Raw genomic sequence first — 18871 nt, 5'->3', positions numbered from 1 at the left:
TGTGTTATTTCTGGACTCTTCGATTCTTTTCCATTCATGTATGTCTATCCTTATGCCAGTCCTATACCGTCTTTATTACTATATTTTGTAGTAGGTTTTGAAATTGAGAAGTGTGAGTCCTCTAACTTTGTTCTTTTAGAGATTGTTTTGATTCTTCCAGTTCCCTTGTATTACCATGTAAATATTAGTTTCAGCTTTTCAGTTTTTGCAAGAAGGCATCTGAAACTTTGGTGGAGATTACCTCAAATCTGTAGATCAATTTGGGGAGTATTGCCACCTTAAAAATATTTATTCTTCCCATCCATTAACATGGCATGTTTTCATAGTTTTTTAAAAAAAATTTTTAACATTTATTTATTTTTGAGAGACAGAAAGAGACAGAGCATGAGTACAGGAGGGGCAGAGAGAGAGGGAGACACAGAATCTGAAGCAAGCTCCAGGCTCTGACCTGTCAGGACAGAGTCCAAAGCAGGGCCAGAACTCACAAGCTGTGAGATCATGACCTGAGCGGAAGTCAGGTTCTTAACCGACTGAGCCACCTAGGCGCCCCTCAAGATCTTTATTTCAAAAATGTTTTGTAGTTTTCAGTGTTGCAAGTCTTACAGGTTTTATTAAAATTTTCCTAAGTATATATTTTTTGATGATATTATAAATGGAATTGTTTTCTTCATTTTTTGTTTTTTTTAATTCATTACTAGAGTATAGAATACAATTGATTTTTTTTTTAATGTTTATTTATTTTTGAGAGAGTGAGAGACGGAGACAGAGCATGAGCTGGGGAAGGGCAGAGAGAGAGGGAGCACAGGATCCAAAGCAGGCTCCAGGCTCTAAGCTGTCCTCACCGAGCCTGTGGCGGGGCTCAAATCCACAAATTACAAGATCATGACTTCAGCCAAAGTCGGACGCCTAACTGAGCCACCCAGGCACCCCTTGATTTTTTTTTAATACTGATTTTGTGTCCTAAAACCTCACTTCTATTAGTTCTGATAGATTTTTAGTGGATTCTTAAGACATTCTGTATATAAGATCATGTCATCTGCAAATTAGATATGGTAGAATTTTTTTAAGGTTTTTATTTATTTATTTTGAGAGACAGAGAGTGGGAGAGGGGCCGAGAGAGAGGGAGAGAGAGAGAATCCCAGGAGGCTGTGCACTGACAGTGCAGAGCCTGACACAGGGCTCCAACTCACAAACCATGAGATCATGACCTCAGCTGATGTCAGATGCTTAACGGACTAAGCCAACCAGGTGTTCATAGTAGAGGTATTTTTTACTTATTTTCCAATCTAAATATCTTTCATCACTTTTTCTTACCTAATTGCCCTGTCCAGAACCTCCAGTATAATGTTGAATAGAAGAGTGGACATCTTATGAGGAAAGCATATTCCATCTTTCTCTATTAAGTTGATGTCATTCTTTTACCATTAGACATGATATCAGCTATTGTAGATGCTCTTTTTCAGGTTGACAGCTCCCTTCTATTTCTGGTTAATCTTTTTATCATGAAGGGTATTGGATTTTGTCTGATGCATTTTCTGTGTCTATTGAAATGGTCATGTGATTTTTGTCCTTTAATCTGTTAACATGGTATAATAAGTTGACTTCTGGTTGTTAAACCAATCTTGCATTCCAGGAATAAATCCCATTTGTTGTGATGTATAATCCTGCTTATATGTTGCAGGATTTGTTAGCTAGTATTTTTGTGTGGTTAATATTTATATGTTATCTGTAGCTGTCTTTTCTTGTCATGTCTTTGGTTTAGATATCAAAATAACACTGACCTCATAGAATGAGTTAGGAATTTCATACTAGTTATTCTTAAATGTTTGATCATATTTGATATGTATCTTAAATATTTTGTAGTATGTGGTATTTTGTAATATGGAAGCTATCTGAGACAGTTTTTCTCTGTGGGTAGCTCTTAAGTTACAAATTCAATTTCTTGTTACAGGTCTATTCAGTTTTTCTATTTATTCTTGAGTTGCTTTATGTTTTTCTAGGAACTTGTCAGTTTCATCTAAGTGATCAAATTTATCAGCATACAGTTCATAGTATTCTCTTATAATCCTTCTAATTTTTTTCTGTAAGATTGGTGGTAAAATTATCTCTTTCATTCCTGATTTTAGTAATTTGAGTCTTCTCTATTTTATTCTTGGTCAGTATAGCTAAAGGTTCGTCAGTTTTGTTGATCTCAAAAAACCAGCTTTTGGTCTCATTGATTTTCTCGATTTTTTAAAATAGTCTCTATTTTATTAATTTTTGTTAATCTTTATTATTAAAAAAATTTTTTTAATGTTGATTTTTGAGAGACAGAGCGTGAGCAGGGGAGGGGCAGAGAGAGAAATGGAGACACAGAATCCAAAGCTGGCTCCAGACTCAGAGCTGTCAGCACAGAACCTGATGTGGGGCTGGAGCTCACGAGCTGTGAGATCATGACCTGAGCTGAAGTCGGATGCTTAACGAGCTGAGCCACCCAGGTGCCCCTAATAATCTTTATTATTAACTTCCTTCTGCTTACTTGAGGATTAGTTTGCTCTTTGTTTTCTAGTTTCTAAGGTAGAAGAGTAGGTTATTGATTTAAGATGTTTCTTCTGCTAACATAGGCACTTAAAGCTAGCTATAAATTTCCCTCTGAATACTGTTTTAGCTGTATCACAAGTTTTGGCATATTGTGTTTTTATTTCATTCATCTCAAAATGTTTTCTCATTTTTTTGTGTGATGTCTTCTTTGACCCATTGGCTATTTAGCAATATGTCTTCTAATTTTTTTTAAGATTTTATTTTTAAGTAATCTCTGCACCCAATGTGGGGCTTGAATTTACAACCCAAGATCAAGAGTTGCATGCTCTACGGGCACTAAGGAATCTACTCCTGAAATCATTGTTGCACTATATGCTAACTAATTTGGATGTAAATTATAAAAAAAAGAAAAAGAGTTGCATCCTCTACCAACTGAGCAAGCCAGGTGCCCCAGCGATGTGTCTTTTAATTTCAAGATTTTTTAATTATTTATTTATTTATGTTGTTGACTTCATTCTGTTTTAGTTAAAGAACATACTTTGCATGGTTTGTATGAACATACTTGGTATGATTTCAATCTATTAAGGTTTGTCTTAAGTTATGACTTCTGTTTCTTAATCTATAGAATACTCTCTAAAATAATGATAAATTAAGGATAGATGCTTAATTATTTACCACTTCTGGTTCTCATGATTTAACAAGCATGTAATGCAAAACTTAGTCAACCTTAAGATCAAGGGGCGCCTGGGTGGCTCAGTCAGTTAAGTGGCTGACTTCGGCTCAGGTCATGATCTCGCGGTCCATGAGTTCGAGCCCTGCATCGGGCTCTGTGCTGACAGCTCAGAGCCTGGAGCCTGTTTCGGATTCTGTGTCTCCCTCTCTCTCTGCCCCTCCCCCGTTCATGCTCTGTCTCTCTCTGTCTCAAAAATAAATAAACGTTAAAAAAAAAAAAAAAGATCTAGCTAGCACTCTATTGGTTCTCTTTAGTATTAGTTTTTTATAGAGAGCCCAAACTTTTATTTTTTCTCTCTCTTTTTTTTAAGTTTATTTATTTATTTTGAGTGAGAAAGAGCACGCACATGTGTGAGCAGGGGAGTGGCAGACAGAGAAGGAGAGAGAGAATCCCAAGCAGCCTCCATGCTGTCAGCATAGAGCCCAATGAAGGGCTCACTTGATCCCACAAACTATGATATCATGACCTGAGCTGAAATCAAGAGTCAGAGACTTAACTGACTGAGCCACCCAGGCACCCCGAGAGCCCAAACTTTTAAAAATGTAGACTCATGGGGCACCTGGGTAGCTCAGTCCTTTCAGTGACTGACTCTTGATTTTGGCTCAGATCACGATCTTGTGGTTCCCGGGTTGTAGCCCTGCATCAGGATGTGTGATGATGGTGCGGAACCTGCTTGGAATTCTCTCTCTCCCTCTCTCTCTGCCCTCCCCCATTCACACATGTTCTCTCTCTCTCAAAGAGAAGTAATTAATTAATTAAAAATAAATAAATGTAGACTCATTTATTACTTGTGAGGTTGGAGAAAATTATAACAAGTATCTCATACAAGAGCTATTTCCTCAAAAATATTGCAGCAATAATAAAATCATACAGTTTTTCTTACATGACCTTGAAAATTCATGAAGTCTTTAAGAATAAAAAAATCATTTTTCCATCTCTGCAGGTTGGTATCATGCGTGATCGTCTGATTCAGTTCATCTCTAAACTGCAGTTTGCCGTGACTGTACTTTTTGCATCGTGGACTGAGAAAAAACGTCGGAAGTCAACCACCACTTTATGTATACTCAACATTGTCTTCTCTCCATTTGTGCTGGTCTTCATAGTTTTTTCTACACTACTCTCCTCTCCATTACTCCCCCTCTTCACCCTTCCTCTGTTCTTGGTGGGCTTTCCCCGACCTGTTCAGAGTTGGCCAGGAGCAGTGGGCACCACAGCCTGCATGTGTGCAGATACAGTATACTACTACCAGATGGTCCCACATTTGACCACTGCACTGCAGTCTGCAATGGCAGCTGGAAGTTTAGGTAAGTAAATGGGCTGTGCTCACAAAATCTTCACCAATGTATTTAAAGTACAAAAAAATGAATATACAGAAAAAGTCTTTTGATCCAACCATTATATAGATTCTAATACTATGATATATGGCAGAAGGACTAAATATGAAATAGAAGTGTATATCTTGCTTCTTATTTTGAGGTGTAAATAAAGTCACAAAATAAGAATAATAAGGGAAAATTTCATCAAGGTGATTTGACAGTTTTTTTAAAACATTTTCTTGGGGGCGCCTGGGTGGCGCAGTCGGTTGAGCGTCCGACTTCAGCCAGGTCACGATCTCGCAGTCCGTGAGTTCGAGCCCCGCGTCGGGCTCTGGGCTGATGGCTCAGAGCCTGGAGCCTGTTTCCGATGCTGTGTCTCCCTCTCTCTCTGCCCCTCCCCCGTTCATGCTCTGTCTCTCTCTGTCCCAAAAATAAATAAACGTTGAAAAAAAAAAAAAAAAAAAAGAGTTCCACAGTTAAAACATTTTCTTGGATAAAATCAGGTTATAGTCCTACCACTGAAACATGAAAAAACCTTATCTACCAGAACTTCCATGAATCTATAGTGAGTTCACATCAAGCAAATGCAATGGCTTAGATCCATAAAGATTAAAAACTAGCTTTATGTAATATCAGATTGAAGGGTTTAAGGGAGTTTGTTCATACCTTATTAGTTATTGTATAACAATGTAAGCAGTCTGATGAGGTTACAGGGCAAGATGACAAAAGCTATGGCCAATGATCAGTAGCCTCCCAAAATGAAATACTTTGCAAATATCAGCAAGAAAAAATATTTTTGATGAGGATAAACTAATTTTATGAGTTAATGCTTTCATTGTACACTAACTAAAAATTCAACTATATTGCACTTCTTGAGGTTGGTTTTAGATAAAGTACAAGCTGATGCCAGAGGTGTGTTATCTCCTACCATTATTTACCTTAGCCCTTGAAACTTGTTTTAGAAATATCTAGTGACATCTTGGCAAACTGGTTCTAGGAAGAAGGTTAATTTCAAATCAGAATTTTTTTTTAGTGTATTTATTTATTTTTGAGAGCATGCACCTGAGTTGGGGAGGGGCAGAGAGAGAATCCCAGGCAGGCTCCACACTGTCAGTGCAGAGCCCGATGCTGGGCTTGAATTCAAACCGTGAGGTTATTACCTGAGCCAAAATCAAGAGTCAGATGCTTAACCAACTGAGCCACCCAGGCACTCCTCAAATTAGAATTTTAATGAAATGCTTACTTGGATTGAATTTCCTAATTATCTATTTGTTACCTAAAATATGTGAGGTGTGGCGTCTAGGTGGCTCAGTCAGTTAAACGTCCAACTTTGGCTCAGGTCATAATCTCACAGTTCATGAGTTTGAGCCCCACATTGGGCTCTGTGCTGACAGCTCAGAGCCTAGAACCTGCTTGGGATTCTGTGTCTCCCTCTCTCTCTGCCCCTCCCCCTCTCACGGTCTGTCTGTCTCTCAAAAATAAACATTAAAAAAATTTTTAAATAAAATATGTGAACTAATTTAGGAAAAACTTTGTAGTATACATTTTTTTTATTAAAAAAATTTGTTAACGTTACTTATTTTTGAGAGACAGAGAGAGACAGCACGAGCAGGGAAGACACAGCAGAGAGAGACACAGAATCTGAAACAGGCTGCAGGCTCTGAGCTGTCAGCACAGAGCCCAACGCAGGGCTCAAACCCATAAACTGTGAGATCATTACCAGAGCTGAAGTCGGATTTTAACTGACTGAGCCACCCAGGAGCCCCATGTAGTACAAATTTTTTAATGAATAATCATTTTTTTCTTTTTCATAGGAAGTATTCTACATTTTTAATCTTTTCATCCAGTTTGAATTAATGTTTATTATATAATACTATGCCACTTTAAAAAATACCTGAGGCTTGACTCAAATTTGAAGTAATAAATAACTTAGCAGTAAGGTAGAAATTATACTTTATTATCAAATCAGTTACATTCAGCCAAGAGTGTGTCATAAAGTATTCCTGGTGGGGCTGGGGGGCAGTGGTAAAGAATGCGGTAACATTTCACACACATCTGATTGGCAGAAATATAAAAGTTAGACATTACCAAGTACTGGCTGGGGAATGAGGAACAGGAATTTTCTGGAATTTGCTGGAAGGGAATATAAATTCATACAACCACCTTGAAGGGTAAACTAATAGTATGTAGTAAAGTAAAGATACACATATCCTGTGGCCTAGGGATTCAGTTTTAGATTCCATAGTTCTAATTAGATTCTAATTTTGGAGAAACTCTTGCACATGTGTTCTGGGGGTTCCAAAGGTTACTAAGGTTTGATGATTTACTAAGAGGACTCACAGAGCTCAATGTATATTTGTATTCACAGCTAAGGTTTATTACAGCAAAAGGGTGCAGAACAAAATCAAGAAAAGTTATATGGGGTAAGACATGGTGCAAGCTTCCAGATGTCCTCTCCCGATGGAGTTACACAGAACATGCTTAAGACCCCACGCACATGTTGTCACAACATGTGTGGTATGGTGACTACCAGTTATTTGGGCTTTTACTGGGGCTTTGTCATGTAGGCACCTTCTGCCTAACATGTACCAAAATTCCAGACTCACAGAAGGAAAGCAAGTATTCAGTATAAACTGCATTGTTTGCACAAACTGTTTAGACACAGTGAGACTTTTATCAGGGAGAATGGTGAGGATTCTTCTGAAATACAAGTTCCCAGGTGCCAGCCATCAGCCAGTTTTGTAAGCAGGACTTTCAAAGGGTAGCAGTCAGTTCTCCTGTGTTAACTCTTTACTGCACAATACGTTGTGTAAGCAGACTTGCACAAAGATAATTTCTGCAGTATTATTATATAATAGAGAAAAATTAGAACAATATGGATATAGTTATTAACATGGAAATGAATATTCAAATTTAGCTATATTCATACAATGAATTCTCAACCACAGGTACAATTAATGACTTTTAAGCTATTTGCAGTCAACATGGTCAAATCTCAGAGACATAATGTTGAGAGAAAACTAATTTCTAAAGGTTTTGTACAAGTGTGGCAGGTAGCATTGTATGTAAATTTTAATACCACAAAACATCTTTATATGTGTGTTTATAAAAATGTCCAAAATGCTTTAAATAATGTGAAGTTGGCTTTTATACATTTAATATTTATCCTACTATATTTAACATGTATTTAGGATTTTATATAACATAGGTTCTAATCTGTTGTTTCTCTGAAAAATATATCCTTGAATTTTTATGTATTATCACCTATAAATTTTCTCTTCTGTCCCTGTTCCTATAAAGACCTTAATTTAATGCCTCCTAATATGCAATGAATAATTGTTTCTATTCTTGACATGAAGACAGCATAAAAGGAGCTATGAATCAGTTCCAAGAGTGTTACCAATTTTGAAAATTCACATGGCAAAATAAAGCAAGCTTGAATATTACTTACTTTTTTTTTTCTAATTTGTTTTAGGTCTCCTCTTACCTGGGTCTCATTACTTGGGCCGTTTTCAGGATCGTTTAATATGGATAATGATTCTAGAATGTGGCTATACTTACTGCTGTATTAACATTAAGGTCAATGTACATTTGAAACCTCTAGTTTTTTTATAGTACATGTGTAAAATTTTACCTCTTATAGACACATCATACACTGAATAGCTGAATTTAAGAGTATCAATTAATTACCTGTGAAAACACCTAAGGATTTTTAAAGTATATTTCAATTAGCACATATTGATAGGTAGACTAGTACTGATTGTTTAATAGAGCATAGTAACAAAATATTGCCAGCCCCCTTTTTGTCTGGACCTATTCTTTTTATCCCTACTTGGTTGAGCATCTCAAAAGTGTGACTCAGTAATATTTTTTCCCTATATTATGTATGCATTCTCAACTTAATAAAAAAAACCTCTTCTGATCCTTACTACCCTACCTGCTACAGCATGTTTTTCTCTTCTTTTTAAAACAAAATTTTTTAAAACAATTGCTTATAATCAAATCTCAAATTTCTTTTCTCCTCTCTTCAACTTACTCTAGGTTTTTGACCCTATTACCTATTACTGTACCAAAACTGCTCTTGTCAATGTCTCCAGTGGCTATCACATTGGTAAATCCAATGATCAGTTCTCAGACCTGGTCTTGTTTGACCTGTCTGTAGCATTTGACACAGTCTATGTCTTCTTTTTGCTTATTTCAGCCTTCAGGAATCTTGTCAGCCTCCGTTGACAGTTCCTTCTCTTTTCCTTGATCTCTTGACATCAGATGACCTCGACATCAGAGTACCCCAGAGCCCAGCAATCCTTGGTGACAACTCCATCCTTCTGGTTGCTCAGCCCCAAAACATTTGAACTTTAGTTCAGTGACATTTCACACCTGTTTACTTCTATGTCCCATATGCAGTCCAACAAGAAATCCTGTTGGCTCTGTCGTTAAGCCATATCCTATATCCTGCCACTTCTCATCACCCTGCTATTAGCTATCTTTATCTCTTTCCTGGGTAATTGCAATAGTCTCCTAATTGGTCTCCCCACTTCTACCTGTGCCTCTCTCTTGTCTGTTCTCAACTAGAGTGATCTTTATAAAGTCTAAGTCAGATTATGTCACTTCTCTACTCAAAACCCTACAGTAAATCTTTTTTTTTTTTTCTTTTTTTATTCAGAGTAAAAGCCAGGGCCTTGAATGGTCAGTCTCCCTATTTCCTCTTGGCCTCATCTACTACTTGAATCCTCTCAATTGTACTCACACAGTCAACTCCCTTACCACCTTCAAGTCTTTGCTCAAATGTCACCTTCTCAGTGAAGTCTGCTATGGCTCTCCCATATATTCCCATATGTATTCCCACTACCATCCAGCACTTCTAGTCCTCCTTGGCTTGCTTTACTTTTTCTTTATTTTCATAGCACTTATACCTTCAAACAAACTATGTAATTTACTTATTATTTTCATTGTTGACTGTATCCCTTTACTCTCTAATGTAAGTGTCACAAGGGCAGGGATCTCCGTTTCAAGGGGTATATCCTAAGCCCCTGGAACAGTGTCTGTCTGGCACATAATAGGCCTGTGGTAAATATTTGTTGAATGAATAATGAATGAATGAATTTTTTTGTCTTAGCACAGACTGGATAAAATTGCTGGTGACTAAAAAACTTTTTCTTTAGCTCATTGGTTCTCAAATTCAGTTCCCCAGATTAGTAATATTAACATCTACTGGAACTTGTTAGAAATGGACATTCTTGGTCACCACCTCAGACCTCCTGAATCAGAAACTCTAGAGGAGGACCCAGCAATCTGTGTTTTAACTGACCCACAGTGATTCTGACTCACCTAAAGTTTGAGAACCTAGTCTAACCTGTACAAATAGGAGAAGGCAAAAATCCATGCAAAATATTGAAGGCATTTTCATTGCTTCATTTAGGCTCTATTTTTAAAATGGGATGCTTTATAATACCTAATAATGTGGGTCCTTTATTGCTCTTTTGTGGTCTGTTATACATGTAGTGTAAAGATACACTTTTCAGTGGCAATCATTTCTTTTTCATTTTTTCAGACACAACGTGGCTTAGTGCCATCTTATCAACATTTATATGTTCTATGCTTTAAATATTACAAAGCACTTTTATTACTTAAATCTTCACACCCCTGTGTGCTAGGATTATTTTTCTTTGAAAGAGAAGGAAAAGGAATCTCCAGATAAGTGACCTACTCAGGGTTAAGTACTAGCACCTGGTAGAGCCATGATTTTAAGATGGGTTTTGATGTCACATTCCATGTTCTTTCCCTGGATCCTAATACACTGTGACAGCATCGCCTTTTACTAAAGGCACTGGTAGTTTTGTAAAAATGTGTAAATAAACAACAATATTAATAATAATATAAACAGTGACTTCGTGCATCCTCTTCAAGGGATTCCTTCTAGGAAAGTAATAAAAATGTGTTTAAAATCCATGCAATAAAATAAAATTCATATAAAAACATTCATAATATTCATTTTATCAACATATATTTGTTGCATACCTGCTGTGTGCCAAGTACTGGTTTAGGCACTGCAGATATAATAGTAACCAAAAGATAGCTGTTGTATGGAATTTACATTATAGTTGGAGGAGACAATAACTGAATACATAAATCTGTATGATAATGATGATGTTATTATAATTAAAAAACTGGAACAGGAAAATAGTTGAATCAGTTATGGCATATCCATACAATAGAATAATGTTCTCATAAAGTAGGATACAAAACTACTGTATATACTATATAATTCCAGTTTTGCCTTTTGCCCTCTAAAAAACTGTTTATATTTAAAAAAACTTTAAGTGTGATTCAACCTCAACTGTACATACCTATAGTCTTTAAAAATTGTGGTTATAGTCAATTAAATTGTTTTGCCAGTTTCTAGTGGCATCTCTATGATTTCTTTTAAAATAGTAGCACTATTTTTCATCTCTATATGCAACAACAAATTGCTAAAGTACTAATAAGTTTGAGTGAAGGTGTAGCTCTTGAGTTAAAGAGGGTTTTTTTGCATTTTCCATATTTTCATTATGAGAATCCAATCCACGGGCATATACAAAAGTAGTTGCTTTTTTCTGTGTAATAAGTACTCATAAACTCAACTACTTTTTATCTCATCTTTAGGGCTTAGAATTGCAAGAGACATCCTGTCATACTGCTGAAGCTCAAAGAGTTGATGAAGTTTTTCAAAGTGCCTTTGAACAAGAATATGCAAGAGTATGTTCTGTTAATGAACACTTTGGAAATGTCTTGACACCCTGTATTCTTTTGCCAGTAAAACTCTATTCTGATGCCAGGAATGTTCTATCTGGCATAATCGATTCTCATGATAACTTAAAAGAATTTAAAGGTGACCTTATTAAGGTACTTGTGTGGATACTTCTTCAACACTGTTCCAGAAGGCCCAGCATGCAGGAGGTTATTCACAAAACTGAAAATAAAGGGAAAGAATCTCTAATAATCCTGCCTGCTTTGAATGCTTCACCACAAACCCAATCCCTAGAAGACACAGATAGTTTAAATTCAGAAATTTTGGATGATTGGTCTGATGATAATGTTTTTGGTGATGAGCCAACTATCAAAAAAGGAAAAGAAGAAAAAGATCAATTGAAAGTTGTACCAGGTGTAAATTTGCCTATTCCGGGATCAGTAGAATCACAGGGGGTCGGTGATCATTCAGGAGGCACAGTTCCTGAAAATAATCTTTACAAGGCAGTTATATTGGGATATCCTGTTGTTGACAAAGGAAAACAAGAAGACGTGGCATATATCCCTCTCATGGAGTTCAGTTGTTCTCATTCTCACTTGTTAAGCTTACCTGAAGAGTGGACGTCTAACTGTTTGCCTAACTCCAAAATGAGGGAGATGAGCTCATTATTTCCAGAAGAGTGGTACCAGTTTGTTTTAAAGCAGTTGGAATGTTTTCATTCAGAAGAAAATGCCTCAAATGTACTGGAAGAAATCGCAAAGGACAGAGTTTTAAGAGACTTTTATGTTCATGCCGTAATGACTTGTTATTTTAGTTTATTTGGAGTAGATACTATGGTTCCCAGTCCTGGTCATATATTGAGAGTTTATAGTGGTGTTTTGCCTTGGTCCCTTGCCTTGGATTGGCTTACAGAAAAGCCGGAACTGTTCCAACTAGCACTGAAAGCTTTCAGGTAATTTATTTTGATTATATACAAATTGTAACTGGCAGAAAAATGATTTTTCAAATAACCTAGAAGGAGGAACTTTTTCTAATTGTAAAAAATAATCACTTTCCTAAAAATGAAAAACAAATGCTTAGTACGTATAGTGATTATATCAAGAGTACTTTAATTTCTACATCCTTTTATTTATGTGGAGAACCTATTTTTCGTATGGCTTATTGAATTTCTTCATTTTCACTTCACTCCATCATTTCTCCCTGAAATATGTAGGATTTTAGTTCAATGTCTTAAGAATATTTATTGAATAAAATCTATTTCGTCTATAAAGTGGATTTTATAAATTTTATTAAAAATTTTAAAATTCTTTGTTTCTCCATTTTTAAGGTATACTCTGAAACTCATGATTGATAAAGCAAGTTTAGGTCCAATAGAAGACTTTAAAGAGCTGACTAACTGCCTTGAAGAATATGAAACTGACTGGTACATTGGTTTGGTATCTGATGAAAAGTGGAAGGAAGCAGTTGTACAAGAAAAACCATACTTGTTTTCTCTGGGGTATGACTCTAATATGGTAAGGTTAAAAATGTGTTTGTTTTTTTTTTAAATTTTTTTTTCTTAACGTTTATTTATTTTTGAGACAGAGAGAGACAGAGCATGAACGGGGAAGGGGCAGAGAGAGAGGGAGACACAGAATCGGAAACAGGCTCCAGGCTCTGAGCCATCAGCCCAGAGCCCGACGCGGGGCTCGAACTCACAGACTGCGAGATCATGACCTGAGCTGAAGTCGGACGCTTAACCGACTGCGCCACCCAGGCGCCCCTAAAAATGTGTTTTTAAACATTTCGTATATTAGCCTTAAGGAATGGAAACCAGTTATAAAGTACTTGAACTAAGTGATGGAGATATAACATTCTGGGATGGATATATTAATCATATTATTAAAGTATTTGTAGTCATGACTTTATGGCCAACATAGTACAATCCTAGAATGACTGGTTATTTACTTTTGCAAACCTAATTAAAAATGTGTGGCCATTGTGCAGTAACTGACCTATAGGATAGCCAAGTAAAGTTCATTTAATTTACTATAGCATATTTGACTAAATGGATTAGATTCCTATGCCAAATTTGAGTATCACTTTGGATTGGACTCCTAGAAGAAAAACTAATTATAAGTGGCAAAGCATTCCTTTTGCCACCATCCATGTTTTATTTGAAGCAAATCTAACCTGTGAAAATTCAGGGAGACTCCAAATAATGACTTTTTTTTTTTTTTTTAAAGAAAATAGTGCCTGTTTTCATTACATTTAAAATGTTATCAAGTGTGCACAATATGAGTCAATGTTACATGCTCATTGTAGGCTTCACACCTGGCATTGCAGGTTAGGGAGCTTCACAGATGTGCTCCCAATCAAAAATGATGAAAGTTAACATTGAAAAACCATTTAAAGACTTGGAAATGGTGCTAAGAGCATATAGCAAATGAAGAAACATTTATTCAAGAGTACTAACTAAAACCCAGTAAGAATAGTGAGAGACTGCAGTATTTGAACCAAGACCCATTCCTTCCCAACTCAGCAAGACAAGCTCTGCTCGCATTGATACAGTCAAGAAGGGTTCCCTCTCACTTCAGCTCCTGGTTGGAGGACTGTTTTCCTGGGAGAGGCAGGGCTTCAGCACTTCTTACCTTACTTCCAGCTACCTGTTGTGAGGCTAGGTTCTGGGCATGTGTGGTCAAGAGGTGAGAACTCCTTTCTGGCCAGCCTATCTCTTTGGATGGAGGCTTTACTCTGGACTTCGTGCCACTGAGAATAACGGGGACCTGACCACCCTTACCTGCTTGGCAGGTGGAAGTTCCACACTGGGAGAGGCAAACCAGGAAGACCTGAGGTTACTGCCCTTCTTCTATGTCCTAAAACAGAGCTGTCTCTCAGAAGAGATACATGCCATTATCTCACCCCCAGATAAAGAGCTCTGGCTCTCAGATTTTGCCCAGTGGGAGATGCAGATCATTAAAAAAGAGAGATCTCTACATCTCTTCCCAAAGGAAATTATTTTATCTGCAACAGTGTGGAGACATTGACACCTAAGATGCTCTCAAAAACAACGGAGCTTGTGGTAAAAAGTAATTAAGGGATTGGGGCACCTGGGTGGCTCAGTTGGCTGATGAGTGAGTTTGAGCCCCACATCGGGCTCTGCACTGGCAAAGCGGAGCCTGCTTAGGATTCTCTGTCTCCCTCTCTCTCCCTTGCCCCTCCTCTGTTCATGCTGTCTCTCAAAAATAAATAAAGCATTAAAAAAAAAAGTCATTAAGGGGCTATGGTAAATTTGTTAGAGATATAAACTAAACTGTAGGCTGGGTAGATGAACAAAACCAGGGAAAGAAACCATAGAGAAGAGCCTTCCTGTGATCAAAAATAGGAGCCAAGCTTAATTGGGTCAATCTGTGAAGCGATTTACATTGCAGGTCATTGTTGAAAACAAAGCAGCCGCCTGGCAATCATAGGAGCTTATTAGCAGCTGGGTGTGAGCACTTGATAGATGGAGAGAGCCCTGCTAAACCCATTGCCATCTCATGGTAACTGGGGACACTCACGGGCTGCACTCCCTGAGGAACCACATCAAAGGCTTCACCCTTGTGGGAGAAGTAGGGATTAACTTCACTAAGGTCAGTCAGCCACTCACTAAACTAAGCAAGTAACGGTAACATTATAACATTATATAACACTGAAAACATGCAAACAAAACAAAAATAGATAAATAGGACTTCATCAAAAGTAAAAACTTTTGTGCTTCAAAAGACACCATCAAGAGAGTGAAAAAACAACTCAGAGAATGGGGAAAACATTTGCATATATCTGATAAGGGACTTGTTACTAGAATATTTAAAGAACTCTTACAACTCAATAATAAAAAAAATTTTTTATTTAAAATCTGAGCAAATTATAAAATGAGCACAGGATCTCTATAGATATTTCTTCAAAAGGAGATATACAAATGGGGCAATAATAAGCCAATGAAAAGATGTTCAACATCATTTGTCTTGAGAGAAATGCAAATCAAAACCACAATGAGGTATCACTTCATACAAGGACATACTATGATGGCTGAAATCAAAAAGGCAGATAATACCTGTTGGATGAGAATATGGAGAATTAGAATTCTCATACGGTGCTGGCAGAAATGTAAAGTGGTACAACATTCAGAAAACATTCTAGCAGTTTCTTAAATGATTAAACTTAGAGTTACCATTTGACTCAGTAATTCCACTCCTAGGTATATACCCAAGAGAAATGAAAGCATAGATCCACATAGAAACTTGTACATGGATATTTATGGCAGCATTATTTATGACTGACAAAGGGTGGAAACAACCCAACTATCCATCACGTGATGAATGAATAAGTAAATTGTGGTTTATCCATACAATAGAATATTAGTCCACCATAAAAAGGAATGAAGTACTAACACATGTTGCAACATTAACGAACCTTGAAAACATAATGCTAAGAAGCCAGTCCCAAAGACCACATAGTATATGATTCCTTTCATATGAAATTTCCACAGAAGACAAAACTATAGAGATAGAAAGTACATTAGTGTTTGCTTATGACTGGGAGAATGGATAGAAGGGTGATAGCTAAAGAGTACAAGGTTTCTTTTTGAGGTCATGAAAATGTCCTGAAGTCATAGAGATAGTTGTATACATTTGAATATACTAAAAAAACTACTGAATCACACACTTTATATGAGTAAATTGTATGGAAATGTGAATTATATCTCAATAAAGCTATTTTTAAAAAGAGCCTATTGTGTGATTGTCCAACAACTAGGATTTATGACTTAGGCATTGTTGAGGCCAGATAGGGTGAAGGAATAGAAAAGGAAACGAAATAGAAGTAGCTGAGATTTTGTCATTTGGGTCATTGAATGAATGGCTATCATTTCAAGCTTATTCAGAGAGCTACCAAAGAGAGGTGATTCTTGATTCTGAAGACAAGCAACTCATGTGTACGTTTTAATACACCACTTTGTTTAAGTTTGCCTAAGCACAATGGAATTTTTTTCTAAGTTTATAAATAAAATGTAATGACCTGAACATAATCTCTTTTTTTTTCTTCTTCTTCTTTCCTGTCCCCCTTTTATACTTTAAAGGGAGTTTACACTGGGAGAGTACTTAGCCTTCAAGAATTGCTGGTCCAAGTTGGGAAGTTAAATGCTGAAGCTGTTAGAGGCCAGTGGGCCAATCTTTCCTGGGAATTGCTTTATGCCACAAACGATGATGAGGAACGATACAGTATCCAAGCTCATCCACTACTTTTGAGAAACCTTACGGTACAAGCAGCTGATCCTCCCCTGGGATATCCAGTTTATTCTTCAAAACCTCTCCACATACATTTGTATTAGAGCCCATTTTGACTTGTAAACGTATTGTCATCACATGAGATGGGTTTTTTTTTTTTTTTCCATTCTAGAAAAGTAACAATGTGATTCCTCATAACTTCACTGGACTTCTCTCTCTTCCTCCAAGTCCGATGCCTGAGAAAAGCTAAGCTCTGTAAAGTTGACTCTCTTAGCTATCTTAATGGTTAAAAAAAATCAAACAAACTTGATCTGACATGAAAGTTAGAGCTAGTCGGCCAGTATTTGTGCCCTGTGGATTGTGGTAGGCTTTAGCAAATATAAAACATTTGTGTAAGATTAGATAATGAATTTTTTAATGCCTTCTTAAATATGTGGTAGGTGACTTGCCTTATGGAAGTCAGCAGCTATGTGATTTTTATGTACTCAGAAGACACACATACGTATCAGTGCTTTTATTTTTTTTTTTATTTTTTTTTAATTTTTTTTTTTTAACGTTTATTTATTTTTGGGACAGAGAGAGACAGAGCATGAACTGGGGAGGGGCAGAGAGAGAGGGAGACACAGAATCGGAAACAGGCTCCAGGCTCTGAGCCATCAGCCCAGAGCCCGACACGGGGCTCGAACTCACGGACCGCGAGATCGTGACCTGGCTGAAGTCGGACGCTTAACCGACTGCGCCACCCAGGCGCCCCCGTATCAGTGCTTTTAAGTAATGGTAATGGATCCTATTGAAAGTTGCAAAATGTATATATATTTATTTGAAATACTAAATTTTATAGTATTTTCAAACTTAATGCCGTTTTAACATTTAACATGGTCTAAGTATTTTCATATAATCTATTCATTTTCTTTTCATATACTTCAATTCAGACACCTTAAAAGCCTTTAGTAAAATCTCTTACAATAAAATATTTTCTTTTCCTTTCCCTGTATCCTTTTGATATACATGAAGGAAACTGGGTTTAACTTGTTTTTCAGGATTAATAGTGTTTGGTTACAACATAATGAGTTCACTACTAGAGGGCATTCTGTTGATCTGGCTCCTTAAGCATTTCTTTTTTTTTTTTTTTTTTTTTAATGTTTGTTTATTTTTGAGAGAGAGAGAGACACACACAGAATCCGAAGCAGGCTCCAGGATCCGAGCTGTCTGCACAGAGCCTGAGGCAGGGCTTGACCTCACAAATTCCAAGATCACGACCTGAGCCAAAGTCGGTCGCCCAACAGACTGAGCCATCCAGGCACCCCAGGCATTTCTTTTCAGTTGAATATACTGCTTCTGAAGAACGATTTACCCAATAGGACTAATGGGCACTAGTGTTGTAGGTATCTGAACTAAAGACTGAAAGAAATGGTAGAAAAATTTTCATAACATCAGGATATTCATTCTTTTGCTGCTTATAGATACAGAGAAAAGATTGGTGGTTGCATGAGGAGGGTGGCGGGAGATGAAATGGGTGAAGGGGATCAAAAAGTATAAACTTCCAGTTATAAAATATACAATGCATATATATATAAATATATAATGTACAGCATGGTGACTATAGTTAATACTGTATCACTCATCTGAATGCTGTTAAGAGTAGCTCTTAAAAGTTCTCATCACAAGAAAAATTTTTGTTAAGTGTGACAGATGTTGACTTACTGTGGTGATTTCACAATATATACAAATGTTAAATCATTATGTACATCTGAAACTAATGTTATCTGTCAGTGATAGCTCAATTAAAAAAAATAGTTAAGTTGGGGCGCCTGGATGGCTCAGTCAGTTAAGTGTCCTACTTCGGCTCAGGCCATGATCTCAGTTTGTGAGTTCAAGCTCCCTGTTGGACTCTGTGCTGACAGCTCGGACCCTGGAGCCTGCTTCAGATTCTGTCTCCCTCTCTCTCTGCCCCTCCCCTGCTTGTGCTCTGTGTCTCTCAAAAATAAATAAACATGATCAATGTAGCCAATAAAGATATTAAAACATGCTTCCAAGGTCGTCCCTTTGGAAAAACATACATGTGGATTTGCTTTATTGTCTAATTAGATAATAATAAGATTTAAGATAAGGGATGATGAAATTTTCTTTGATCTTTAGCCTTAAGATTCACAAATCTTAATAGAAAACAATACTGACTCTTGCTTCAGAGAATAACCTTGGAAGTTGATTAAAAATCATTATAAGGTTTTATTTTTCTATGTTTTTTTTTTTTCCTGAAGAGTGTACCTCCTATACTTCTATGAGGCAATGGCAAACAATATTACAAATGAACGGTTAGGATGCTAAG

The 18871-nt window shown here is 36.8% G+C and overlaps 1 protein-coding gene across 2 annotated transcripts in view; it reads left to right on the top strand.

Moving 5' to 3' along the window:
• The window catches only part of PCNX4 (pecanex 4), a 38410-nt gene extending 21563 nt beyond the window's left edge, over nucleotides 1-16847 (top strand). For both annotated transcript variants that reach the window (XM_047079561.1, XM_047079562.1), the window contains 5 exons: nucleotides 4197-4557; nucleotides 8045-8148; nucleotides 11212-12248; nucleotides 12624-12810; nucleotides 16395-16847. In XM_047079561.1, coding sequence (XP_046935517.1) covers nucleotides 4197-4557; nucleotides 8045-8148; nucleotides 11212-12248; nucleotides 12624-12810; nucleotides 16395-16646 — 1941 coding nt within the window. In that variant the 3' untranslated portion in view covers nucleotides 16647-16847. The remainder of the gene's footprint in view (nucleotides 1-4196; nucleotides 4558-8044; nucleotides 8149-11211; nucleotides 12249-12623; nucleotides 12811-16394) is intronic.
• Nucleotides 16848-18871: the final 2024 nt, after the last annotated feature.

This window comes from Lynx rufus, unplaced genomic scaffold (assembly GCF_022079265.1).
Source record: "Lynx rufus isolate CCGP_SWC_20201006 ecotype Redwood Valley unplaced genomic scaffold, mLynRuf1.p SCAF_17, whole genome shotgun sequence".
Classification (NCBI taxonomy): domain Eukaryota; kingdom Metazoa; phylum Chordata; class Mammalia; order Carnivora; family Felidae; genus Lynx; species Lynx rufus.
Note: the sequence above shows the minus strand (reverse complement) of the source record. Positions and strands in the feature narration are given on the sequence as shown.